Raw genomic sequence first — 27722 nt, 5'->3', positions numbered from 1 at the left:
GATCGTGAGATAATTTCTTCATCTCTGACAGTATCCTAGCTTGAGTATAAGGCTCAGAGTGACTTATTTAGATCTTTGTCCATTTGTCGTATACTCACTCCTACGTTACAGGTTTAGGAGTTAAATGTAAACACCTTTGCCTGAAGCCTGAAGATGTACCAATATTTTATGTACCCCCCCCAAAAGAAACCATCATGTCATTAAAGTTAGGATATCTATATGCTCAGTAACAAATGATTGGAGAATAGTATTGGGCACACATCTTAAACTAGGAATTGCTAAGTCATTGATACTTAAAATGACAAGGTGTACTTTTTCCAGTCTGCGCATATGTGGAATTTCACTTGTAATGTCTGAGTATAGGATTTTACAGGTAATTTCTCCAGGGCTAATAGAACCGGGACAGTTTTTTTTGTTAACTCTGTCTACAAGCTGCGGAGGAAGGTATGACACCTGAGAACAGAAAACTGCCAGTCAAGTCTTTATTCATTACATATACATTCTAAGGTGCATTTTTCAGCCTCTTGAATAGTAACATCCCAAAAACTTCAATGGACTGGACTAAGAAGGTTCTCAGGTAAGCCTCAGAAAAGTTGATATGGGCATGGGCATGATGTCATATGCCTGTAATTGCACTTGGAGACTAAGGCAGTTTTTGAAGGATAGTTTGAGCCCAGGAGTTTGAGAGAGGGAAGCCTAAAAAGAGGCTTATACTGAATATATTCTGCAATCCCATGGACTTAAAAAACCTTGCACCCTAAAACCAAATTTCAGTTAATTTGGCCTTTAGACGCCTTAAACCTTACCCTGCCTTTCCCTGACTTGTAAAATAAGGCCACTGGACTTAGAACAATTGAAATTCTGATTTTGAAGTGTTTGGTGATGTACCATTTGCTGTATCAAGCACTGTCTCCAAGTACTGGGGCCCAGTTAGACTTAAGAAATGTAGTACGAGAAGGTGGCATCTAATACATACAGTCCTCAGTCTTATATAAATCCTGGAAAATTTAAAGTGTCATAACTTAAACAATGTAAGTTAACAGAAAAAAGTCAAATGACAATTTTAATAGACTTTAAAACAGTGTACAAGTATAAAACACTGGTTTTTGTATTTCAAAAGTTGGAGGAAGATATCCAGTCATTAAACAGTCTACAAAACATATGCCAGTAGATTACATAAAAGACTATGTACAATATAAAAAGAGCTGAAAACAGTCTTCACTGTAAAAATAATTTAAAACAAATTTTTCAATTTAAAATATCATCTATAGCACAAACACATCATGCAAATGGAAAACTAAATATACTGCATTCTTTAGTGTAGCCAAATAAATTCAGATTGAGACATCTTTTAGATAGGGAAATGGCCATTCAATACAATTTTCTCCTCTGGCAGTAATGGTCCTAGCTGGGTATTTTATGAATAAAGAACAGCTATGTTTCAAACCCTCTTTATTGTAATAAATACTAAACCAACATAAGAATATAATAATTTGGGAGTAATGTTCAAAAAAGGTCTGGAAAATAAATGCTTACTGTGACTTTATAAAATATGAGCTTTTTTCAAAGGCCTAGAAGCTTCAGTAGTTGAAAGTTGATCTCTAGTTTTAAGGCAGGCTAAGCTTTTAAATAAAAATGTTAAACTAGTTTTATTCAATAACTATTCTGCTATTACAACTTCATGTTCTTCTCCATAATACTAGGCTAGCGGTTTGGTATTCATTATGCCAATCCTCCCAACAGGAGACATGTACTTTCTGGCTGAGTTAAAATAAACATCTCATTACTTTGGAACTGTAATCAGGGACCTGTTGTATTCCTCCCTCATTGATGGAAAAACAACAGTCCAAAATATTACACTCTCCCCAGTAGAAGTACCATTATTATAGATTCAGAAAAGCTTTGCATGTTCACATGTTGGCAGTTTAATACTTGTGGAAAAGGATCAATGCAAGCTCTACCACAGTGATAGGTACTTAACAATAGCAAATATTTCAAAACTAAGGAGATCCAGGCAGGCACTATTGTTTCTAAAGCAACTGAAACATTTCCAAAGCATTCACTTGTCTTTTTTAGGTTAGTTTTATGGGTCAATTATAGACATTACTACATATCTGCAGGAAGTACAAAAAGCCATCTTCATTTGAACAATAAATACAATACTCCTGAAACTCTTAGCACCAAAGTCTTACTTCTAAAAGTAATGACAACTGAGTGCTCTTCCACATATTGTTGACTTCCATCTACTTACATTGCATGTCATTTATAATTTTAAAAAAGTTAGCTGCCATAAGTTTTGGAAAATGCCAGTGTTTAAAAATAGATAATTGTGCTAAAGAATCAAAAGTTCAGCAGAACAGATATTTTGAGGACTTCAAACCATTCAATGTTACAAAGAAAAGTGTGAAATACCATTCTTTGGTCTAGATAAGCTGTTCCCTTTACATTAATTTAACATTCCAATGGCTTTTGAAAACTTTTAAAATGTTGAAATTCACCAGGCAAAAACAAAATTATACATACAATACAGATGTATCATACAAAATAAACTTTAAAAGAAAGTCATGACCAACAGCTGACTAAAGATACTTAGTACCTTTCTTTAAAAAGTTAGTGTTGAGTGCACAAGTACAGAAATGGAAGTTTAAAAAATTATCCATGAAAAAAACAATCTACCAGTCTATAAATATTACACCTTTCTGTTTTCCTTGCTCTATTTGAGTTCACAAGTAAACATTCATTTTGACATGCTGAAGTTCCTAATGCTGGTGGAACAATTCCTGTACCTGGACAATTATTACATTATGATTTATTTGCTGGATAGTTAATGTCTGTTACTTCCTGTTTCATGGATATAGCTTCATTAACTGCCGCTCCATCGCCTCCATCAGCTGCAAATCCAGTTCCTCCAGCTCTTTCTGGAACATCAGCATCATCTTCCAGGCCATTGTAGAACTCTTCAATTTCACTTTCATCCTCCATGGGTTCTTCTAAACTTGGACTCTGACATGTCCCACTATCACTGTTACTACCACAAGAACTAGAGGATAAGACGTCGTCTTCGGAGTCTGAATATACTTCAGCGCCATGGAAAATGTAACGATTTGGTGGTAAAAACAGGTATTGATTACCTGAAATATAGTAAGAAATGAAATGTTAGACTTAATTCAGTCTAATTGGACAATCTGGAGTCCAGACTAGGTTCTGCCTTTTATTACTGGAGATTATAATTTTTTGTTCTAAAACAAGAACTATTAGTCCTGGATTCAAATCTTAGTTCTTTGTACAAGTAGCTAGCTGTATGACTCAATTTCCTCATGTGGAGAATGAAATAATTTTAACCCTGATTTAATGATGAAAAAACAATCATATTCAACAATTCCTTTTAAGAAATTTGATATTGCATATCCAATTCATGCTCATTTAATAAAATTTCTCTAAAGCACAAGTTTTAAAAACATTTCCATTTAACTTTTCAAACAGCCTACTACCTAATTATATTGTCAATATCTTCACCCCACACTATTCAGAATGCAATTTGTGGATACTGGCATCAGATTTCAAGTCTTACCACCCACTCACCTGTATTTTGTTTTTAGTGCTATGGATTGAACTCGGGGCCCCCAGAATCTGTGCTTTTACAAGAGTTCTGTATACATTAGTAGACTACAGTTAACCTATGCTGACAAGAAGCTCATTTCCTCCCCTTAAGCCATGGACAGACACTAGAGCAAGAACTCCTTAAGATGTGCATTCTTAAATTTCTCTTTGAAGTGGTTTTCAAACATGCTTCATGACCCAATTCAATTCTCACACTGAAAGAACCTGTCACGTATGACAATTCTGCCCTGAATCCACAAAACTGATTTGACAGTCCACTACAAATATGCCGTGAAAAACACTTATTTCACTGTTTAAACAAAGGTACTCAGTATTAGTTTTCATGGTTGGAGCAGGAGTCAAAACAGAAACCCACCACCCCTCCTCCCCCCAGCACTTGGGCCATGCAGTGACTAACTCTAACTGCGCCAATGTGGCAACCAGATTTTTGTGATTTGAGTCTAGGATACAGTACAATAAATACAGCTTTATGTACAAAAAAGGTTTGTCTGCTGTTGTGAATTCACGGGTAGAAAACAAGGAATCTTTAAATTGGTCCCAGCATATGACGATATTATACTTTCGTTTCTAGCCTCAGTGAAGTACTGGGAAATAATACCAAGATTCTACTCTTAGTTGGGTAAAATCAAGTATACAATTTCTGGGGCAAAGTTATATATGACTAAGAATCAAAAGATCTGTTCAAGGAAAATTCAGTGCTAGATTTTGTATATGGTAAGACTTGTATTATCTCATTAGAATTATGTAGCAAATCATTAGTACTTCTGTGTTTTGCACATTTGCAAACATAAGCATGCTTCTGTTTTTTTTCTAACACTCTACTTAAAAATTAGAAGTTCGTTTACTTAAAAAGATCTCTATACCCTAATTTCCAAGTAGAACCTACTTTTTGGGTGTTTTGCTAAAAACAGTAGTTACTCTTGATCTGCCTCAGCATCATGTGCTCTAAAATTGGTTTTGTTGTTGTTGTTGTAGATGGTGAGAAAGGTGAAAGAATTTCATTTTTATTTATTTTTTATGTGGTGCTAAGGATCAAACACAGTGCCTCACACATGCTAGGCAAGTGCTCTGCCACTAAGCTACAGCCCCTGTACTAAAATATTAGTGAAAACTAATCACTTATTTTTATACACAAATATAAGTAGATTAATCATTGTCTCCAGAATTTAGTATAGTGGGAAAAGACTCAAAGCCTTCTTCAGCCGAACTAAAAATTTACAAATGGCTGGAACACTTAACACATTTACCTAAAACTTGCTGGTTTCCACCAAGAATGGTATTAAGACTATACTGTGTTCTAAGTTGTGCACAACTGTTAGGCCTAAGTTAAAGCAGATACCTGTTTTTTACATTGATTAAATTAGGACCTTCCCATGTATACTGCTTTGACTTGACATCACCCTCCAAAAAGCAGGGTTTTTCCACCTGTGTTAATACTAAATTGATAAGACTGCATGTGTCTTCTCAGTGGAGAAGAATCCCGAAATACTTTCCAGATCTGAGACTGTACAATGTAGTGGTTAAGAGAACAGCCTGGGGTTAGATAAACCTGGAATCCAATCTGGCTTTTGTACTTTGTAGTTGTTATCTTGCATGGTGTTATATATAACCTTGATGGTCCTCCATTTTCCCAGCCGAAACAGGGAAGCAATAATAGTTTCTACCTTGTGATTTTAAAATTAGATATGCGTAAAGCAGTTGACCCACAATAAGTACACCAATCATTTCTACCAGTTAGAGCTTTCATCAGACAATGGCAGAGTATATAACATAAACCCATTCTCAATATTTATCTTCATCTTCCCATCCCTTGGAGAAACATATAGCACACCATTAAAAGCAAACACTGTTTTTTCCCTGTATTGCATAAGATACCACCAGATTTACCTTTCTGTGACTTTCTCTAAACACGATTTTCAATTCATCTATGGAAAGCTACCCAAATCAGGGCTGGGGATTTAGCTCAGCAGTGAAGCACTTGCCTAGCTTGCACGATTTCCATCCCCAGCACTCTGTAAGGAAAAGTGGAGGAACTACCCTAATCAACTAACCTGCCAAAACTGGTTTGTCTCACACAAGATATTTTTACAATAATCATACTTTCAAAATGATTCAACAGCATTTCTTACCATCAAGCCGCTTACTAATCTGCTCTTTTGCAAGTCTGTTGGGCCAGCACTTTCTCACTATTTCAGCAGCTGAAGTTCTTTCACCTTTCTCACCAGTATTGGAACCAACATCCTTCAAATCCGGATTTTCCACATTAACACATTCTACACTCCTAGTAGAAGTCTGTACTTCCTGTGATTTTTCTTCCACACAACTCTTTGATTCAGATACATCCAAATCATCATTACTCTTCGTTGTTTGGTCTAGAAGTGTAACAATCACTGAAGAATCTGGTGGTGAAGTTCTTTCTGGTGAACTTGAGTCTTCTGAAATATTTAGAGGTGTTGGTGGCAACTCTGATAAATGAACCAACTCTTTTTGTGTTCGTGGAGGTTTTTCGGTAATTTCTGAAAGCTTTACAGGGTTACAGCAAAGTTTGGCATATTCACCACCCAACCTATGACACAATTCATTAATTATGACATCACAGTCTCCAAGAAGCTCTACATCAAAATGCAGATGAGGCAGAGGTTCCCTATTAATTAATATCTGAGGCACTTCATGGGGTATGGAACCTAAAAACAGGTTGAAAAGAAAATTAGATAAAGAGGGGTAGCGAGCTAATAAAACCATAACAAATGCACCCTTGCATAAAAAGACCTGAATTCCAAACACAAAATAAGAAACCTCCACTAATAATTGAACAAGTCATTACATTTCATCAAAAATCTAACAAGCAAGAGAAGCATTAAAGCATCTCAGGTTCTGCTCCTGTCAGCTGGTTACCTCTGAGCAATCTTCTCATTCTTTCCATTCTGAACTTGTTTCCTTCTCTGTATAAAATGGGAATAATGTCATTACTTTCCCATAAGGTTGAAATGAGGACGTCACATGCATAGAATTCTTGGCACATAGGTGTTAGGTTACCATTGTATTGAAGCAGCTCCTGATATATAAAAGCCATACAAAAATATTCTATACTACTTATTATAGACTTGTTTTACATTTTCAAAAAATTATCTTTGCCTATCAAAAATCATGTTTGCCCATTATCAACACACTCTTCAATGACCCCACAGGTGCATGCCTGTAATCCTAGTGTCTTGGGAGGCTGCGGCAGGAGAATTCCAAGTTTAGAGCCAACCTCAGCAACTTAACAAGGCCCTACCTAAGCAATTTAGTGAGACCCTGTCTCAAAATTTTTTCAAAAGGCAAAGGCTGGATGGGGGTAGCTGAGGATGTGGCTTAGTGGTTAAGTGTCCCTGGGTTTGATTCCTGGTACCAAAAAATAAAGCTTTTAAGGCAGAGAAAGCCAGGTATGGTAGCTTGAGGCTATGGTCCTAACTATTTGGGAGATCACTTGAGCCCAGGAATTCAAGGCCAGCCCAGGCAAGAGAATAAGAAACCTAGAGGTGTAACTCCGTGGTGGAGTGCCTACTAAGCATGCATCAAGTCCAGGGCCACAAAAGGGTGGGGGGCTTATAATACTAAATTGTTTCATTTAATTACAAATTACCCTATATTCTATTTTACGAGTATTTCACAGCTATTTAGGAAAGACTGAGGTATGTGATAAAGCCACCAGATGTGAGACAAAGAATTGGAGAGTTTGACTCATGTTTCTTCTGTTTACCTATTTGATGCTGACACGGGGTTTAGTTCTCTGGTTTGAGGTTTGATAATGTTTGCTCTTGTCCTCCCATTTTCAAAAGAAAACATCTGCTATATCTGAAATATTCCTCTCATCTCCCTTGCTTCATTTCAGGAGAGAAAAAAGGTAGTATGGAAGCATGCTAAAGAAATTTCCCCAAGAATAATAGGGTCTTGGATTACATGGAAGCATTCTTAACACACTCAGGTTTATATAAGCTAGAGCCATGTACCAGCATTATGACATGGCATGGCTGTCATTACTACAGGAAGGGACTATCACTTTGATTCCCTATATTCTATCTTACACAAGTACAATATACTCTTTTTTTTGTGGTGCTGGGGATTGAACCCAGGGCCTTGTGCTTGTGAGGCAAGCACTCTACCAACTGAGCTACATCCCCAGCCCTACAGAACACGTTTAATATACAGTTGAAAAGTGTGAAAGATCATAAACTAATAGCAAGACAAATAATTCCTCAAGCTTATGTAAACAAATTGAAGCTAACCTCTGCCATATTAAAAACACATTTCACTAAAAAGTATAAGTGGAATGGTGCTACACACTTGGAATCCCAGCTACTCTGGAGTCTGAGGCAGGAGGATCACAAGTTTGAGGCTGGCCTCAGCAACTTAGCAACCCTGTTTCAAAAAATTAAAAAGGACTAGAAATATGCCTCAGTGCATTTTCCCTTCATCTGAATTTTCCATGAGTAATAATTGAAATTTAATACTACTTCTGTTTTGACATTCCCCTAACCCTCATTACAATATCATTTGCACCAATCTTCATAAACAAAAAAATCATTTAAAAAATAGAACAGTAAGATTATCAGAGCCTATTATACAGATCCACAACCTGTGGTGGTATATGCAGAAATATTCACCCCAAACCATCACTGACTTACTTGGAATTAGTGCTACCGGTCTTACTTTCAGGGAAGACCCAATAACAATAAGGAGATCCACTTCATCTTTGTCGTACTTCATGGCTCTATGAAACTGTTCTGGTAAATTTTCACCAAAAAAGACAATCTCTGGTTTCATGATAGCAAGTGGTTCATCAGCTGGGCACCTAGGACATCGAGGAACTACCTGCAAGTTCCAGATTCGGGTTGAGGTGAAGTGAAGTAAAGGCCCAAGTTAGTAGTCAATATTTCCATACTTTATAAAAATGCATTTCAGAATTATCACAGAAAAGCTGTGGATTAATAGCAGTGAAAATGGATACACACTAAATGTCAATTATAAGTTTACTGACATACAATGAAACATTTTCCTGTGTTTTTTGACAGTATTTTTAAATATTCTGAAGATTACCACAACTCCTAAGGATTCTAAATCTGACAAACACTAAAAGGGAGAGAAAGGAGAAAAACTAATACAGCAACTTCTTACTTGTGGTCTGGCTTTTTATTTTAGGCTTAGATAACAAAGGAGCCAATTTCATGATTTCAAGGTACCCTTGTGTTTCACTAGAATTCCCAATGGCAACACTTTCTTCCTGGGCCTTTCCCTATCATATAAATACTTTGCAGGGGTGGAAAATACTGGTAGCTAAGGAAGAACAGATCAGAGATGTGTACATTCCTAAAATATGGGTGATGAATTACCTGATTAAAAATATCTCCTCTTACAGCTTCACAGTCAACTTTATATTTACAAATCAGGCAAGATGCTGTTGCAAAGGAACCTAGAACCAATCAACATACATAAACTTTATTAAAGGAATACTTGGTTTCTTAAACATACCATAAAGGTTATAAAGTTTAACACCATAAAAGTTACAAGAATTTTAAGAGATTCCACATGGGAATTTAGAGGAAAAAAAATACACATGGAGAATTCAATCCTCAACTGTGAAATATGAATGTAACTGTCTCTTCTAAAACTACTCGTTTAAATGAGATGAATTAACTCCACTAGTGCTAAAATTCTTCAGAATATGAAGGTTCCAATTTTAATATCTTAGTTCAACAGATGTGTTTCAGAAACTTTATAGATACATTACTTTTATACTCAAAGCATTTAAAATAACAATGTCATATTACTGCAATATCTTCCGAAATGAAAAGCATATTAATGTTTGGCAAGGTGCAGTGGCACACGCCTGTAATCCAAATGACTTGGAAGGTTGAGGCAGGAGGATCACAAGTTCAAGGCCAACTTAGCGAGGCCCTGTCTTAAAGAAAAAAGGGGGGGGGATGGAGGGAGCGCTAGGGATGTAGCTCAGTGGTAAAGCACCTCTGGGTTCACTCCCCAATATCAAAAAAAAAAAAAAAAAAGTAGTATATTAATATTTCATGTTTTCTGCAATTCAGCAACAAGGACAATGCTTCTATTTTCATTATTTTGCATTCTATTTTTCTTAGATTACCTACAACTAATCAGATAACATGTTAATAATGTTTAAACTCTCATTACTGGAAAGCAGCCTGCTTTCTAATGCTGATTTTTCCTAAGACACTAAATAAATTACCAAAAGCCAATTTTGAAGTTTACTAACCATGACATTGAATTATCCTCTGGATTCCTGCAACCTGTTCCAAGGTATCTATATTCTGAGTATAGTTGCGAAGTAGTTTTCCTTCCTTATCTGACAACGCTATGAATTTGTGACAAAGAGATGGTTGGAACTGTCCAGGATATATTTCCTACATAATGCAAAAGGTAGAAAAAGCTTATGTTAATAAAATAACTATAATAAACATCCATCCTGCTTAGGGTTATCAAAAAACTACCATTATATAATCCCCCATACATAATTTTTAAAACAAAATATACGAGCATTTTAAAGCATCCAGATGGATGCAACACACACCTAGAAAAAGGATTTTTGCAATAATATGTATAAAACTCAGCAATTAGTGAACTTGGCCCCTTGAAGAAAATAAGGTTGACCCATAAACATCACTAATAAATGTTAATAGACTGAATAAGTCAGAAGTAATACTCCTTAGGGTATCAAATTTTTGCTGGCTGCAAATTCAAATTTTTTCTTTAAGGAAAAAGGGGAAAGTTTACACTGAAATTACAGATTTCAAAGGTATGGTGACTTTTTTTAAAAAACTAAAAAAAGGGCTCTGTCAACATACGATTATTTAAAAAATTTTTTTTAATTTCATCATTCATTATAAATAATCAACCTGTTGGAAGTTTAAAGCTAAAGTTTTAATTCCTTACCAAAATTGTTTTCCTTCCACTGCACAGGCACATACTGGTATAGTATAGAGCTGCTCATGAATGCTGAGTTGCTGGATTTTGTGTGTGTGTTTTTCCCCCCAAATAATGCTTCAATGCTGTTTCTTCTTTAAAAACAAAGAATTCAGATATACACATGGCAAAAAGATCAGAGAAAAAGTATCAATTTTGGTCCTCCCAACTTTTGACAGTGTTTTTATTCAATTTCATTTAGTGACTATGGCAAAGGAAGTTTCTTTTCTACTTTTTCTTTAAAGTAGTAGTGCTATCATCTACTTACTTCCTTACCATTCATTACGGCTCTAACCTATTATAATGCTAGCAAAAACAAAAAACAAAAAACAACAAAAAAAAAACAACTGGACACAACCATATGTCCATCAATAGGGAACTGGTTGTATAAATATGGCACATCCATAACAGTGGAATATGCAGCCATAAAAAATGAGGGAGAACTAGATGCACTGACTTGGAAAATGGTCCATGACACGTGGGGGGGAAAAATAAGTCACCAGTGTGTACAGTTTGTTTTGTTGTTAACTAAACAAAAATGGAAATGCATGTATAAACAAATAGGTTCATAAAAACAAGCCAGGAAGAATATAAGTTGTAAACAAAGTTGGGGTAATTTTCACTTCTGACATTATACCAAGAAAGTTTAATAATGAGATGAGATGACTATTTTTTTACCATGTACATGTCCACATGCTGCTAAAAATTATTATACAAAAATCCAAAACTTTTGCCTTTCAAATGTTTATCAAAAAAAAAAAAAGTCAAGAACAATTCTTTTCAAAGAAAGGAATAATGGCAATTTAAAAAAAACAAAATGCATACAGGAAGAAATAGCAAAAGAAGAGCTTATTAAAATCAATATTTATAGAAAACTAAAATCTACATTATGTTCTGGAATACTGGTAAATTTTGCTATACCAACCATCATCTCCTACCCAGGATAATTTGTTTTAGTACCTTTACACTCAAGAAATTAAATATTATAGCGCTTTACTAATAAAGTTCCTTCTGGAACAATCCTTTAGGATCCTTATTTTGACCAACATTAGAAAAAGGTTAGAACAGATAAAATAAGATCTTGGGGCTAGGGAGACAGCTCAGTCGGTAGAGTGCTTGCCTCACAAGAACAAAACCCTGGGTTCGATCCCCAGCATGACAGAAAAAAAAAAGAAAAAAGAAAAAAGAAAAAAGAAAACAAAAACAAAAACCTCTATAAAGCAGTAGGCAGATTGATAAAAGCATGCCAAACACAGGAGAGGAAGGATGACTTAACTCTAGGGCACAGCAGAGGACAAGAGTTCTAAGACAATATATACTCCTTGAATTAACTGTATGTCTAAACTCTTTAGGAGAGTGTTAAGGAATACAACAATGTGTGGAATGCTAGATTTCACATATATCCCAGCTTCCCCTTCTTGTCCAACCTGTTAAAGATCATTTTTAGCTCATAAAGTTATGAATCAATTTCTGTTACTAAGGGTAATTCATGAAAGACTTTTTAATAGTCCTACATTTTACATGGTAGAACCTATATGATGAGTGTTAGCTCTATTTCCTTTCAAATATGAAAAGGACCATGTCAATTTAAATATAGTATTCAAACTAAGGAATATAATCAGAAATTATTCAGGACTGTTTTAACATAAACCAGTCAGTCCTAAGAATTTGAGAAGTTTGATGAAAACTAAATGATCTATGATATAATTTTTAGATAGAATACAGATTTAACTCTTTCATATCAGAACTGTTACATGCTAGCCAGCCTTGTTCTAAGCAACACCCTTAAGCCCTTTTAAGGAACCAGTCATGCGGGTTGGACCATTCTGCTGAGATCAAAGACTTAACATAAAAAAGGAAGCCTTCCTCACAGCTGTGTATGAAAACACAACCCAGGATTTGGCCACCAACCAGGATGGTCAGAGTTTCTAACAATACAACCTCAAGTTTCTAACAATACAAATAAAAAACCCTAAAAACACAACTGTAATTGCAGCCCCTGAAAAGTAAAAAAAAGGACTCTTCAAAATCTTAGCACTGATAAACAAAGGAAGGCAGAGAAGCGAGACAGATTAATCCTGTTAAGGAGAATCCTCATAATCTTATTTCACTTATTCTGTAAAATCACACAAATAGACTACTCGATATCTTTTTCTCTTTTAAATGTTTTTAGTTGTAGATAGACACAATACCTTTATTTTATTTGTTTTTATGTGGAGATGAGGATTGAACCTAGTGCCTCACACATGCTAGGTAAGGGCTTGTAACACTGAGCTACAATCCCAGCCCCACTACTCAGTATCTTAATCAGTACTCAATACTAAATAAAGTTGGCCACCTGACAAATTCAACTGCTGTGCCACACCTGTAATCCCCGCAGCTCAGGCTGAGGTAGGACTGCAAGTTCAAAACCAGCTTCAGCATTTGCCAGTAAATAGATGGAGCTGGAAAATACCATGCTAAGCGAAATAAGTCAATCCCAAAGAACCAAAGGTCTAATGTTTTCTCTGATATGCAGACACTAATTCGCAATGAGGAGGGGGGCGCTAGGGAAGAATAGAGTTACTGTGGATTAGGCAGAGGGGAGCAAAGGGAGGGGAGAGGGTAGAAATGATATAATGAATCAGACATTATTACCCTGTGTGCATATATGATGACATGACCTGTGTAACTCTATATCATGCACAACCAGAAGAATGAGAAGTTATACTCTATTTACGTATGTGTCATAATGCATTCTACTACCATGTATAACTAATTGGAATAAAAAAATGAATACTGTTAAAAAAAAATCCAGTCTCAAAAACTAAACAACTCAGCGAGACCCTGTCTCTAAATAAAATAGAAAAAGGGATATGGTTTCTGTGGATATGGTCTGTTACTACACAAGCTCTCCTTTATAATGCAAAAGCGGCGATAGATAATATATAAATGAGAATGGTTCTGTTCCAATAAAACTTTGTTTATGGACAATGACATCAGAATTTCATGTAAGTTCACATGCCATTTAGTATTCTTTTGACATTTTTCTCAGCAACTTATTTTTTTTTATTTTTTATTTTTATAAAGCATTCTTTTTTTTTTAACCTTTGTTTATTTATTTTTATGTGGTGCTGAGAATCGAACCCAGTGCCTCACATGTGCTAGGCAAGCGCTCTACCACTGAGCCACAACCCCAGCCCTTTCTCAGCAATTTAAAACCTCATATTTAGCTGCAGAGGCAGTATTGGGGAGATGGTCAGTGGACACAAAATCTCAGAAAGGGAGAATTAGTTCAGCAATATCTATTGTACAACATGGAGATTATAGTTAGTGTATTATATACTTGAAAACTGCTGAGAGTAGATTGTGAATGTTCTTATCTCAAAAATAAGTAGGTGAAATGTTATTTAGCTTGATATAGGCATTCCATAACAAAAAGATATATCAAAACACGTTGAACACTATAAATAAAATGTTCATTTGCTCATTCATGAAGAATAAAATATTACTTCTTAGGTCACAGATTGTACAATAGACAGTGGGTCAAATCTGACCTCATTATTACATTGTAATTTTAAAAAGCTGGAAGAAAGAAGCATGCTTCTTTATTGTAGTGAGCCAACCCCTGTCCTAACCAAAGGAATTCCAATTAATGAAACTATTAGTTACTACTTAATGAAATTTTAGTATATACCAGGTATAAAAAGCTCTTATATTTTGTATTTATTATAAATCCACACATAAAACTGAGGGCTGGGTTTTTATATTTTAAAGGGTTATAAAGAAAAACAACATATGTCAGAGGATCCATAAAGCAGGACACATATTACCTGATACTTTGTGGCAAGTTTGCTGACCCTCTTCAAGGCACATTCATTCCCATTTTACAAATGAAAAAAACCCAAAACACAGAAATAATTTACCATTTTGTTATCAGGAACCATAAGTAGCAGAGTTGTCATTCAAACCTAGTTTTTTATACAAAAAGTCCTATTCATACAGACTTTCCAATATTTTATGCTTCAACCTCAAATTTTCTATTTTTCTTTTGGACTTAGCACCATTTTTCTTAGGTTACAAACTAGTCTAATTGAGCAATACTAGTTTGGTAAGTCTACCTCATTTTGCTTATCTTCATAGGATTACTACAGAATGCAATTCAGTAACCCTAACATCAAAACAGTAACCTAACATAAAAACTCTTCAAAAAAACATATTCCCACAAATCAGTATGAAAAGAAAAGCCCTTGGGCTGTGGACATAGCTCAGTTGGTAGAGAGCTTGCCTAGGATGCACAAGTCCCTGGGTTTAAACCCCAGCACCAAAAAAAAAAAAAAAGAAAAGAAAAGCCCTAGAATGGGGATTTAAAAAAATGGCTAAGAACAAAAAGACAATTCAAAGATATACACAGAACCAGAAGTAAAAGTAGTCATCCACACTAATTAAAACAGAATACTAGGGGGCTAATACTATATATGGGAGGAGAGGAAGGAATGCGTGAAGTGCTACGTTTAAATCGAGGGTCAATAAATAAAGACTAAAGATAAACAACAAAAGGACATTAACATGCTAATTTTTACCTATCATACATTTATATAATTTCAAAACTGCTAAACAATCCTAGACTTTAAAAACAAGAAAATCCTCTAATACCCACTGTTAGGCATTACATTATGGTACAACTCTAAAAGACAGAATACTATGCAGCCTCCATCCCCCTCCTTATCTCTCGCCAATGAGGTACATCTGTTAAGTACCATTTATTTGCAAGAATACTAAGCAAGAAGCTTATTAGCATGGTGGCACACGCTAATTCCAGCTACTGAGGAAGGCTGATGGCAAGTTTGAGAGCCTGTCTCAAAATGAAAATAAAAATGACTGGGATATAGCTCTGTGGTACCACACCCCTGGTTTAATCCCCAGTACTGCAAAATTAAATAAATAACAACATGTTAGATTGGCAGTGTTGCTCAATGGTAGATCACTTGCCTAGCATGGACAAGGAGCTAGCTGGATTCCATCCTTTGAATGACCAAAAGAAAAAAGTGAATACTTACAATGTATTGTGGGGTTTTTTTTTTTTTTTGAGGGGAGGTGGTGCGGGGATAGGGACATGGTAAATCAACAACCTTCTCATATGTGTGATGGAAGTGTATTTTATTGACCTTTTCTGGTAGAAATGTATCCAGATGTAAGAAAAAATGAACTAGCAATTTCTCTCTCAGAATACATTTTTGGAATGAGGTTCATAAAAATTCAGATCATATTTCTTCCTCTACTTTTTCTTGAACTTCAGTCACTTCAAGGAAAGAACATTCACTGAATATTTAGAACTATGACCACAACTCATTATCAATTAAGTTCTTAGCTGGATGTGGATGTAGATTAATCTCAGCAACCTGGGAGGTTGAGATAGAAGGAGTGCAAGTTCAAGGCCAACCTCAGCAACTTAGGCTCTGTCTCAAAATTAAAAAATTAAAAAAAAAATTTTTTTTTTAATAAAATGAAAAGGGCTGGGGACCTAGCTTAGCACAGTAAAGTGCTCCTCAGTTAAATTCCCAGCACCACTTAAAAAATAAATTTAAGTTCTTATTATGCAGCAGGAAAAGAAAGTGGTTCAGAATATGACTATCACTTTAAAATTAGCCTTAACTATTCTTGTACAAAAGATTTCAAAGTGGTACCACATGGATGCATACTATAATACCTTGATGCTAAATGATAGCAATTTTGCAGGGGACACTGACCCTGTCTGCATGCATTTTTAAATATCAGGTCTGGAAGTAGAGGGGTCAGTGGCAATTAGTGGGTGAAAGCCAGCAATGCTGCTAAACACTACAATACCCAGGAAAGCTCCCTGCAGCAAAGAATTATCTAGTTCAGTGTCAACAGCGCCGAGTTGGAAGAGCAAGCACTTGGCATGCACGAGAGGTCCCGGTTCAATTCCCAGAACCAAAAAAACAAACAAAAAAGAAAATGCTCTTGTGGACCACAAACCTCTTCAACACGCTTCTCCTTTACATTCCCAATCTGGGTGAAATCTAAATTTCTTCTCAATAATTACATACACCCAATAGCTTAATTTGATGTAGAAATTCTTCCTTTTCTTCCAAAATATCTCAATTTTACAACTATTTTTCCTTTTTTCATTGCTTCACTTTCACTCACAACAAGCAAAACTCACAAGCCATTTATGAACTTTCCACCTAGTTATAGTGACCAGCAGGAAAGTTTCAAGTTAGGGCTGAGTTACAGCTCAGTGGTAGAGCAACTGCCTAGCATAAGAAAGGCCCTGAATTCCATTCTAAGGCAACCACACACAAACACGAAAGTGTAGGTTTTTTGTTCTTGGTTTAGGAATCTAAAAAAAAAAAAATGACAGTATTTACATATTCTCTATTGTTTGGGTACTGTCCTGCATTCTTTGTTTCTCCTAATCCTTCTCCCAGTTATTAATTTTTAGACCCAAACTTACTTATATTGTCTCTCCTACCTATATTATTAAGTACTACTTCGGTAACCAGAAGCTGTCTTCCTAATGTGAAAATTAAAGTACAAAGAATTATACATAGATTAATTTAATTAGCTTTTTAACATAAATGAAAACAAAAAAGGAATCAGGTGAATTTTTAAATAATCATGATTATAAACAGCTGCACTTAATATTTTTAATTTTAAAGACAAATGAACAATGTTGACCCTTTCTCCTCCCAAGTAATATAAAATCTGTAAAGTAATAGTGCTTAAGAACTATTTTAATAGTGTTTTTTTCCCATTCAAAAAACTTTTACTCCACTTTCTCAAGCTTAATACATGTGTTCCTAACAATTATGCTTCAATTGTTCATGAAAATTTCTTAAGACATTAAACAAAGTCAGCCATCATCTCAAGTTATTTCCCTGTTAACTATTTTTACAGCATGTTAGGAAAGTATCAAGAAATATATATATGTATATATGTGGAAGGCTTCACAAATTTGCATGTCATCCTTGTGCAGGGGCCATGATAATCTTCTCTGTAGCATTCCAATTCTAGTATATATGCTGCTACAGAAGTGAGCACTAGTGTGCCTTTTCTGTTGTAACTCATATTTCTATTTTCCTTTATGCTTTCTCTAGATTTCTATTAAAATTTTAAAAGTTCTTAGGATTGTCTTTATCAGAGTAATTATGAATTACTTATACAGGTTTTCAAATGTTGAAGTCAGTTTAAACTAAAATAAGGTCTTGCTATGTTGCCCAGGCCTATCTAGAACTGCTGGGCTCGCTCAATCCTGCTTCAGCCTCCTGAGTGTCTGTTACTAGAAACATGAGTTTTAGCACCCCATTTGGTTCCCACATTTTTCTAAGTGTCAGTTTACCACACTGAAAAAAAAAATATAAAAATCTGCTATTTAAAAGAATTGAACTCAATTTTAGACATCTAACCACACTTTATAACATAAGTAGGAAATTTATTTTCGTGGAATAAGTTTAAAAAGCCAAAAAAGGAGTTAATTTTGACAACATGGTTTCCCCCTCCCCCCAATTTAATAGCAAAAGTCTTGGGACCACTATAGAAAATGCAGTAGTAAAGGAAGCTTTTATAATGAGATATAAGATCAAAGTAGTTTCTAGTTACCTGCTGGCCTTCTAGAAGTGTCAAGGTCTACTAATTAGAGCTGTTATAATGCCAATGTCCTAGGTCCAAATCAAGAAATCTATAATTAAATGATGGTTCCTTCGTCTTCAAAATCATACTGTGGTCCACTAGCAGTGGTAGATTAAATAGTGCATCTTCACTAATCTGTAATTTTGTAATGCACAACTAACCAAGTGTCTGCTCTACAGGTCAGATATAGATGGTCACCATTACTGCTGATATGTGAAGTAAAAAGTTTGAAATTTTGTTAAGTTTCAAGTTACTTATTTTTTAAAGGATGCAAATACTCTTGACTGCCTGAGATTTCTTCAAATTCAATTTTCAGTTTACATCATATATATGAATTTTTAATGACTTTCCCTTTTTATGCTAATATACATTTAATATACTACACTGGGACAAAACGCATTTTTATTCTTTAAAGATGGCCACCAATTTAAATTAATACCAGTTGTTCTAAATTTAGAAGAGCTTTTCTTACAGTCATGTAAATATTTATTATGGTTTGAAAATAGATGAAGACACTCTTAAAAATCAGGTGTATTAACTTAGTTTCTTTCTAGATTCACTAAAAAAGTCTCTAGTACAAAAAAGCCCTTTCAAATGTACATCCAAGTTTAATCTTCTTTATTCATAAGACCAAACTACAGGAAAAAACCCAAAGTTTTCTAATGAATAAAATCTCTTAGGCATGGTATACTAATTCAACTTTATACTCTAGAGTGGAGATACAAGAGATTCAAGTAAACCATGTATATAAATTTTCTAGTCATCACATTAAAGTGAAAATTTCAAATATATTTTACTTAATCCATTACTGAAGGGATTATTTCCATATAATCAGTATTTGTTAGTATTTAATAAATGAATTTAACAAGTATTTCTGTAGCAAGGTCTCTAAAATCCAGAATGTCTTCCATATTTACAGCACTTCAACATGTTTCAAGTACTCAATAGCCACATGCAGCTAGTGGCTTCTATACTGGACAGAATGATTCTACAGAACAATTTATTAACAAAAATGCAACCTCAGAATCTTCTCCACCTTAATTACAAATGATTTTTCAGGCACATACTCATGTGTTAAAACCCAGCTACTACAAAACACACTAGAGTAAGCTAAGCTCAGTGGCAGATGCCTGTAATCCCAGTCATTCTGAAGGCTGAGGCAAAAGGATAGCAGGTTGGAGGCTAGCTTCTGCAACTCAGACCCTGTCTCAAAATAAAAATTTAAAGGGTTGGGGATATAGTTCAGTGATAGAGAGCTTGCCTAGCATGCACAAAGCCCTGGGTTCTATCCAGTGCCACCAAAAAAAAAAAAAAAAAAAAAAAAAAAAAAAAAAAAGTAGATGTCATAATCTTTGTGACTCAGAAATACTGAACATCAAAATAGTTCTATCACTTTTATATGGTCTATGACCTGCAAAGAGAAGCCCAGACAAAATAAAGATCATGAATGAAGTGCATATTTTAAAAATTAAAAAAAAAGATACTGTCTTTTCTTTGAAAGTAAGATCAATACTACTAAAATAAAGAAAAATCTTGACTAATGAGTAATCTTACGCCACCATAGTAATAGCATCGCTTAACAGACAATGCATTAAGAAAGCTTAAGAAGCCTATGAACAAAATACTTTTTCATCAGAGGCCACTAAGAAGCAATTAGAAAGTTAGTAGTACCTTTGCAAACTTGAAGAATGGTCTTGGATCTTTTCTGAAATATTCAATATCAAACATTGCTTGAGGATCTGGAAGATCAGGGAAGTCTACTGCAAGACGAGCATAAATACCATCTCTTGACCTGAAGTCAGGTATTCCACATGAAACAGATACCTGAAATATGCATGGCATAATTTGTACAATTAACTCTTCTACCTTTATAATTAGCAGCTCTCTTACCATACAATTTCAGAGGAGAGCTGAAAAATAAAGTTTTAGTTTGAAGTCTTTTGGGGGAGAACAGAATACTACCTCACCCTAATTTCAAATAGAAATTAAAATACCCAAATAAATGAGTCTAATTAAAACTGCCACATATTCTGTTTTTAATGGCGATAAGGAATTTTAAGTTGGGCTAATTTTAAACCTTTAAGTACTCAATGAACAAATTAAAGCAATTACAATCTGATTAAAAAAGGAATAAACCAATTTAACCACTTAACTAGAAAGAAGGCAAGAATTTCTACCACAATTATTTCCAAATAAATTGCTCTTATATGGTCAGTATCCCACTACCCTCAAGAGTACTAAATTACTATTATTTTCTTTAAAAATGAGTTTGCAACCAGGCATGGTGGCACCATCCCAGAGACTCAGGAGGCTAAGTCAAAAGGATTCCAGGTTTGAGACCAGCCTCAGCAATTTAGGAAGACTGTCTAAATATAAAAAAAATTAAAGCACTGGGGATATAACTCAGTGGTAAAGCATCCCCAATACCACAAAAAATAAACAATGCTGCAAGCTGGGCATGGTGGTGTGCCCTTATAGTGCCAGCTACTCAGGAGACTGAGGCAAGAAGACAGCTTGCCTCAAGAAGGCAAGAAGCAGCTCAGGAGTCTTAGGCCAGCCTGGGCAACACAGACCCCATCTCAAAAAAATAAAAACTATGTTGCATGTTTCAGCTCTTAATTTTTTAATAATAGATTTATACACTGATTGTTCTACAAATAAACCCTGACATTCCAAACAGGAGATTCAAAACTTACATACGTACACTTTTTTAATTTATTTTTTGAGGACACTGGGGATTGAACTTACTGGCAATTTACTACTGAGCTATATCACCAGTCTTTTTAAAATTCATTATTCTGTGAAAGGGTCTTACTAAATTTTTGAGGCTGGCCTTGAACTAGCCTCAGCGTTTCAAGTCTCTGGAATTACAGGAATGTGCCACAGCACTGTGCTAAAATTTTATTTTTACAATTTTACCAAAGTTGACTCCAACTTGACCTCAGAGTAAAACAAACTTATCTAAATCACATCTGTGAGCAAAACCTAACCATCATGCTACTTGAATGTAGCTCAGTGGCAGAGCACATGTTTAACATGTTCAAGCTCAATCCCTAGCCATAAGAAAAACCAGCTGGGCATGGTGGCACTCACCTGTAATCCCAGTGGCTCAGGAAACTGAGACAGAAGGATCACAAGTTCAAAGCCAACCTCAGCAACTTGGCGAGGCCCTAAGCAACCTAGCAAGACCCTGGCTTAAAATTAAAAAAAAAAAAAAAAAAAAAAAAAAAAAAAAAAAGGGGGGGTTGGGATGTGGATCACTGGTAAAGCGCTCCTGTTTTCAATCTGCAGTACCCCAGTACCAAAAAAAAAAAAAAAAAAAAAAAAAAAAAAAAAGAAAGAAAACAAAACTGAATTTCACTCCTACAGTTGCTCTGGTTGCTAACATATAATGTATTCTATCTGACACATCATACACAACAGCCTTAAGTAAGTCAAATGAAAAATGTCAAATTACCACAATCCTATTAGAGATGTAGCTCAGTAATAGAGCACTTGACTAACGTGTGAAACCCTGGGATTAAACCCCAGTACTGCTAAATAAATACATATATATAAATAAAATTTAAAACATGACCTGTCCCCCCCACACACACAAAAACAAACCATCATCCTATTATCTTAATATGATAAAAAAGTAGAAATCTGTTACCTTCCCAACACTAAGTTCTTCATTTGTGAATATCAATTACATTTCTGTTTTCTCCAAGAAAACTGACCAAATATATAGCATCTCCACCTAGACCCTGACTTATCATAACACAAACAGAATTATAATTTCCTGCATCTCCTTGAGGAGTTGTGGTATAACATAGGTAAAAAATCTTGCCTTAACTCCCACTACCTACTGTGCTATAGAAGCAATAATTTTTAAAGGCTGTTGGGAGAGATTTTTTTTTTAAAAAAACTGACCCTGTATAGCAACTGCACTACACTCAGATTTTGGCATTTTCCAAACATCCATTCCAATTAAGGACGAATTCTTTTAAACCAGAAAAAATGTTCCTTAATTAGAAAAAGATAAAACCACTTCTTCCTTTTGTTGGTGTTTTATACATCTTACATACCCCAGCTCCAGTCAGAACTATTATTTTTTTGCACTCTTGCAGTAATTTCACAGCATCTTCAATTGTATTAATATCTTTTCTTTTTTTCCTTTTTGGTGGTTCTGAAAGGATATTAATAACAATCTGCCACAGTGTCATATCATCCAATTCAGGTGGAGGAATTGTTTCTGGTAGTAAATCTTTAAGAATTGTTCGAGGATCTGTGCCAATCATGAGATGTTGCTGAACAAAAGTATATGGACCTATGTTAAGGAAGAAAAAGACTTAGATCAAATCTACTTCCAAATAACTTGTAAAAAATCTCAATTATATTCTGAAGTAATGTGTTAGTAATCTCTAAGGTTATTTTACAAAGAAAGAAAATGCAAGACACAAAGTTAATGCTATATCCCAGTGAAGTTATGGAGATCTAATCAAGAGGTGAGTTCTCTTAAGCTATAAATATGTATGTCAAGCCTTAAATTAGGAGAGGGGGAGGGCCCAATGGTAGAACATATGGTTCAGCATATACCAGGCCCTAGGTTCAAACCCCAGAACCATAAGAACTTTTAAGATGAATTAACTACCAGATAAGTTTTTATGGTTAAAATCTAAAAACATGCGCTATAACTAATAAAAAATATATATATATATACACAAAGTTGTTCTATAAACCATTATAGGAAAGACTTTACCAGTCCTAAAAGCCCATGTTATTTATCAGGGAGATAAAGAGAAAAAAAATGTAGGCTGTGGTTGTAGCTCAGTGGTAGAGCACTTGCCTAGCGTTATGTAAGGCACTGGGTTCAATCTACAGCATCACATAAAAATAAGTAAATAAAACAGAGGTATTGTATCCATCCACAACTTAAAAAAAAAAAAAAAAACCCTATATGTAAATAACATCTTTTAAAATTTTTCCATTAACAACCTTCAATTTGATCTTTACCAGTCTCCCAAGATGACGCATACAATGCCCATGTTTTTTAAATATTAATAATTCTTTTACCCTGAAGTTGCTCAGATCAGTTCTCTATCTTGAGAAAATAAGTATTATAGATGTTAAAAAGGAACTAACTAGTCATCACTATGTTTAGATAGTCAAGGCATTTTAAAAAGCTAGAGCACCACAAATTTTTTAAAAAATATTTAAGATGGTTATGTTATGCCTTTGGTATAAAAAAACTGATATTGTGGGGTTGGGGGCATAACTCAGTGGTAGAACACCTGCCTAGCATGTGCAGGACCCTGGGTTCAATTCCCAATACAAGAGGCAAGAGGCAGGTATGGAGACAACTTTCCCATTCTCTCCTTTTGTAAATACTAAGCACAAACTATATATAAAGCACTTTATTTAGGCTGATACACAGTAGTTAAAAAAAAAAAAAAAAAAATCGGTCAAAAACCCTTGCCTCTATGGAGCTTGTATTCAAGCACAAGAAACGAAATTTAAAACACCAGGTACAGAACTTGTTAAAACTTAAGTGATAAAATTAAGAAAAAATAAAGAGGGGCTACAAAGTGAAGAAGGAAGAAACTAACTGAAGGAAGAGCATTCCACAAAGAAGATACAACTGAAGGACCTGGCTATTTGAGAAATAGCATAAGTTAGTTATCATAGGCCTAAGCTGCTTAGAAACAAAAAGTGAAGAGTGGGGGTTTACAGGTCTACGGTAGAGCATTTGCCTAGCACGCACAGGTGTGATCTCAGCGCAGCAAAACCGAACAAAAACTTGCCATGTAACCACATGCCTAAAAACCTCATCAGTTAAGAGGGCAGAGAATAAAAAGTTGGTGTAAAAAATACAAAAAGAAAAACATATATTCCAAAGCTGCACAGCTCTGAACCATACCTATCCGTGGCCTTGGAGTCCAATCACTAGAGCTTGCATGTGAAGCTCTATCATCCTCATCACTTTCACAGGAATGAAAACCATTAGTGATAATTTCATCACTAAACAAAAGGTTATCTGCAAAAGAAATCAAAAGTAATTTAAGGGTGCTGAAACAATCTGTATCTAAAATGTATGAAGACTCAATTATGATGCAACCATTTCACAGAATAAAACATTTACCATTTATATTGCATGTATATAAAAACGTCTATGGAGTCAGCCTGCACCATTCATAGGAGCAGTTTTCTCCTCTTTAGGGATTCTGTTCAGAATCTAAAAGTTTCAGTCCAACAAGATCTAGAAATTAAGTATAATTTAGAGTAAACTTTAAAAAACCAAAACAGAGGCAGGCATGGTGGCAAATGCCTATAATCCCAGCTACTCATGAGGCTGAGGCAGAAGGATCACAAGTTCGAAATTAGACTCAGCAACTTAGCCAGCCCCTAAGCAACTTAGACCCTGTATCAAAATAAAAAATAAAAAGGACTGGGTATGTGGGATGTGGCTCAGTGGTTAAGCATCCCTGGGTTCAATCTCTGTACCAAAAAAGAAAGAAAAAGAAATACTAGGTACTGACCAAATTCTATTATTATATCATGTGCATGTATGAACATGTAAAAATTGAATCCAACCATTATATAGAATTATAATGAACCAATATAAAGATGAGCAAAAAATGAAAATAAAAACACATTTTAAAAACCAAAAGACGTGGGCTGGGGATATAGCTCAGTTGGTAGAGTGCTTGCCTTGCATGCACAAGGCCCTGGGTTCAATCCCCAGTACCACAAAAAAAAAAAAAAAAAAAAAAAACCAGAAAAGGGATGTTGGGGTGTAGCGTAGTCGTGGTTACCTGCCTAGCTTTTACAAGGCCTTTGGTTAGATCCCCAGCAAAAATAAATAATATTAATAATCTAAATGAATTTATCAGTCATAAAAGGAGTTCAATAAATTTGTAAAACAGATTTACCCAAAAGTTAACAACATCCCCACACCCCCTGCAGTTCGCACTTAATATAACACTAAACATACTAAGGTAACTGTGCATTACTCTTCCCTATTCAGTTATTTCTTGAAATCAAAGGCTGTTTTACCAGTTCCTAATGCACATGTTCTTTGTCACATATTTGGCCAAATGGCTCACTAGATGAGCCTGACACAAAATAAAACTAATAAAGACCCACACCTATCCAGGAGAGAAACTCATCAGATCATAAATACGAAACTCTCACCTCAAGGATGACAAAATGCAATTAACCACCTTTGGCTTCAGAATACCAAAATAATGTCAATTTGTGTTTTGGAATTACCATGTACAAAAGAATTACACTGAAACTGAAACCACTATAAGAACTGACTGGAAGAAAAATAATATTAATAAAAGTATTCTAAAAGCACCATCACTGTCCCCCTATACCTACTGTCAATTGCATCACAGAAGTGTAATATCTTTGAAAACAGGCATCTTTTTTTTTAAATATCGGAAGCTTTTTCTAGAAACACCTTTGCTCTTTAAAGTTTCAAACTTTAAAGTGAAAAACAATGACCCTCAAAAACAGCACAGGTGTCAGTTTGCAAAAGCAATTGCAAAAGGTCGATCAACACGACAGCCAGAAGTTGCAGACTTCAGTGTACTTGGAGAGGTGAGGAAAAAAAGAAGAAGAAAGACCCTTAATAAAAGTGATAAAGTAAAAGGGTAGGAGAGGAGCGAAAAACTTATTTTTAAAAACTGCGAGAGCCTGAGGACCTGGCGACTGCGCAAAGCAAGCAGCCCAGGCGGGCCGCGGACTGAGAGGAGGGAGGGAGCAAGTCGGCACACAGATCCCGCAGCACGGCCCACAGCCCGTAGGGGCGCAGGCGAGCGGAGGGCGGTAGTGGATAAGGGGACGCCGCGGAGCCAGCCACGAACCCCCCTTCCGCCCCAAAGACCCCGCAACCTGACGCTAGGAGGGGCCCCGGAGAAGGAAGAGGGGATGCGCAGTCCCGGCCGCCCGCGCCCTGCGCACCTCGGTACCCAATCGCCGCCGCCGCCGCCGCTGCCTCTTCCTCCTCCTCGCCCTCGTCGTCGTCGTCGTCGTAGAAGTCGTCCGCCCGCGGCGGCTCCCGGGATAGGCCCTGCAGGCCCGGCCCATTGTCTCCTTCTCCGGCCGCTGCTGTTGCCTGGGCCTCTCGCTCCCCACCCGCCGCTGCCGCCTCCCGCCACAGCGCCGCCGCAGCCGCCGGGCAGCCCCCGGCCGCCGGTGGCACCTCCCGCTCCGGGGCCGCCCCACTGGGCTCGCCCAGGCTCCGCCCGAGGCCAGGACCTTCTCTCCGCGGCCTCTTGCGGAGCGGCTCCCCCGCGGGCGGCGATGCGGCCTCCCTCTCGACCGCCGCTGCCGAGGGGGAGCCGCCGGGCTGAAGGGCGAGCGCCGCCTCGTCCGCCATCTTCCAACTGCCTCTCTGGCCCTCCTCCCTCGCCTCCTCTGCTCCCGCTCGACGCGCGGCACTGGCGCCCCCGCGGCTCGGGCTGCGGGAGATTTAAACCCCGTCACGTGACCCACCCCTCGCCGCCCCCGCCCTCCCGCCGCTCCCGCCACCCACGCGGGCCGGACCACAACACCGCGGGTCACGTGGCGGGCGGAGGCCCGGGCGTATTCTGCTCTGCTGGGGCTGGGAGGAAGCGCGGCCCGGCTGCCTGCGGCCCCACCCCTCGGTGGCGGGCGTGTCGTGCAGCCAAACTCGCCCCTTGGCGGCTTTTCAACTTCTCTTTCAAACCGTCCTCAAATCACTACCGCCTGAATGTCTCAAGTCATGGTCCGCTTCTGCCGGAAGTGTACACCTTGCCTGTTTTAGCCGTGTGTAGATTTAGCTAAGGGTTTAAACAGCTTCTGAGAGGAGATAAGGAATGAGCTGACTGTGGTTTAGCTTCCCGAAATATGTTGGCTAGTGGGTAGGTTTTGTTAAAAGTGTAGGACGTAGACGGGAGAGGGCACAGTTCCTGCCCCCACGGTCCTCACGCCATTCTGACAAGGCTTCTTTAGCAACTTTTTCTCCTTGGTCAGTTGCTCTTTTTCCTTCTATCACTTGTGGGGTGGTATGAATTGTCAGATCCTTAAAGGCATGTCTCCCACTGGAAAGACCCTTGGCCTGGGGGTTGTGATCAGCCAATCTGCTTTCTGGCTTCAGAATTGGCCCCAAATTGTGGGTGAATTCCCGACCCTGAAACCGTTTTCTCACGTGAATAATTATTGTGGTAGTGTAGGCTGAGGCAGGAGGATTGGAAGTTTGAGCTAGTCTGGACAACTTAGTGAAGTCCTATCTCAAAATAAAAGAAGGGTGGGTTCAATCCCCACTACCTGTCCCTCGAAGTGTAGTGGATCAAATGGGATAGCATGGGAGAGAGCACAGAAAAACAGGACTTGGCTCCTTGTTTGGTTCATATTTGGTCCATTCCTCTTCTAAACCCAATTTTTCTCATCTCTAAAATGATAATACCTATTTCGAAGGGTTAGGTGGTAATTAAATGAGATAACCAGGCTGTATAGTTAGGAATACGTAGTAGCTTAAAAACCTGAAA

The 27722-nt window shown here is 36.8% G+C and overlaps 1 protein-coding gene and 2 non-coding genes across 4 annotated transcripts; all 3 read right to left on the bottom strand.

Annotated features, from left to right (window-relative positions):
- Window positions 1–90: 90 nt before the first annotated feature.
- Window positions 91–26678, bottom strand: Sirt1 (sirtuin 1). 2 transcript variants are annotated; one of them, XM_047553514.1, is made up of 9 exons: window positions 26173–26678; window positions 24125–24241; window positions 22293–22534; window positions 19897–20049; window positions 9887–10034; window positions 8994–9073; window positions 8289–8475; window positions 5751–6305; window positions 92–3131 (listed from the first exon to the last, which is right to left on the bottom strand). In XM_047553514.1, the coding sequence occupies exons 1-9, from the start codon at window positions 26588–26590 to the stop codon at window positions 2803–2805; spliced, it is 2229 nt and encodes a 742-aa protein (XP_047409470.1). In that variant the 5' UTR covers window positions 26591–26678; the 3' UTR covers window positions 92–2802. The 2 variants fall into 2 exon arrangements, with proteins under 2 accessions (XP_047409471.1, XP_047409470.1); XM_047553515.1 differs by lacking the exons at window positions 22293–22534; window positions 24125–24241; window positions 26173–26678 and adding an exon at window positions 10564–10688 and having other exon boundaries at window positions 91–3131; window positions 19897–20034.
- Trnav-cac (transfer RNA valine (anticodon CAC)) lies at window positions 7712–7785 on the bottom strand. The gene has a single exon. It is a non-coding gene; the product is annotated as a tRNA-Val (tRNA).
- Window positions 17528–17637, bottom strand: LOC124986092 (U6 spliceosomal RNA). The gene has a single exon (XR_007108992.1). It is a non-coding gene; the product is annotated as a U6 spliceosomal RNA (small nuclear RNA).
- Window positions 26679–27722: the final 1044 nt, after the last annotated feature.

Source organism: Sciurus carolinensis, chromosome 5 (assembly GCF_902686445.1).
Source record: "Sciurus carolinensis chromosome 5, mSciCar1.2, whole genome shotgun sequence".
Taxonomy (NCBI): Eukaryota; Metazoa; Chordata; class Mammalia; order Rodentia; family Sciuridae; genus Sciurus; species Sciurus carolinensis.
Note: the sequence above shows the minus strand (reverse complement) of the source record. Positions and strands in the feature narration are given on the sequence as shown.

Excerpts from the sequence above, each read along its gene's own strand:
- Sirt1 (XM_047553514.1), bottom strand. The coding sequence starts at position 26,590 with ATGGCGGACGAGGCGGCGCTCGCCCTTCAGCCCGGCGGCTCCCCCTCG. Across the intron at positions 22,535-24,124 it reads GACTCCAAGGCCACGGATAG|GTCCATATACTTTTGTTCAG; the intron begins GTATGGTTCAGA and ends TCCTTAACATAG. Across the intron at positions 8,476-8,993 it reads GAGGAGATATTTTTAATCAG|GTAGTTCCTCGATGTCCTAG; the intron begins GTAATTCATCAC and ends TGGAACTTGCAG.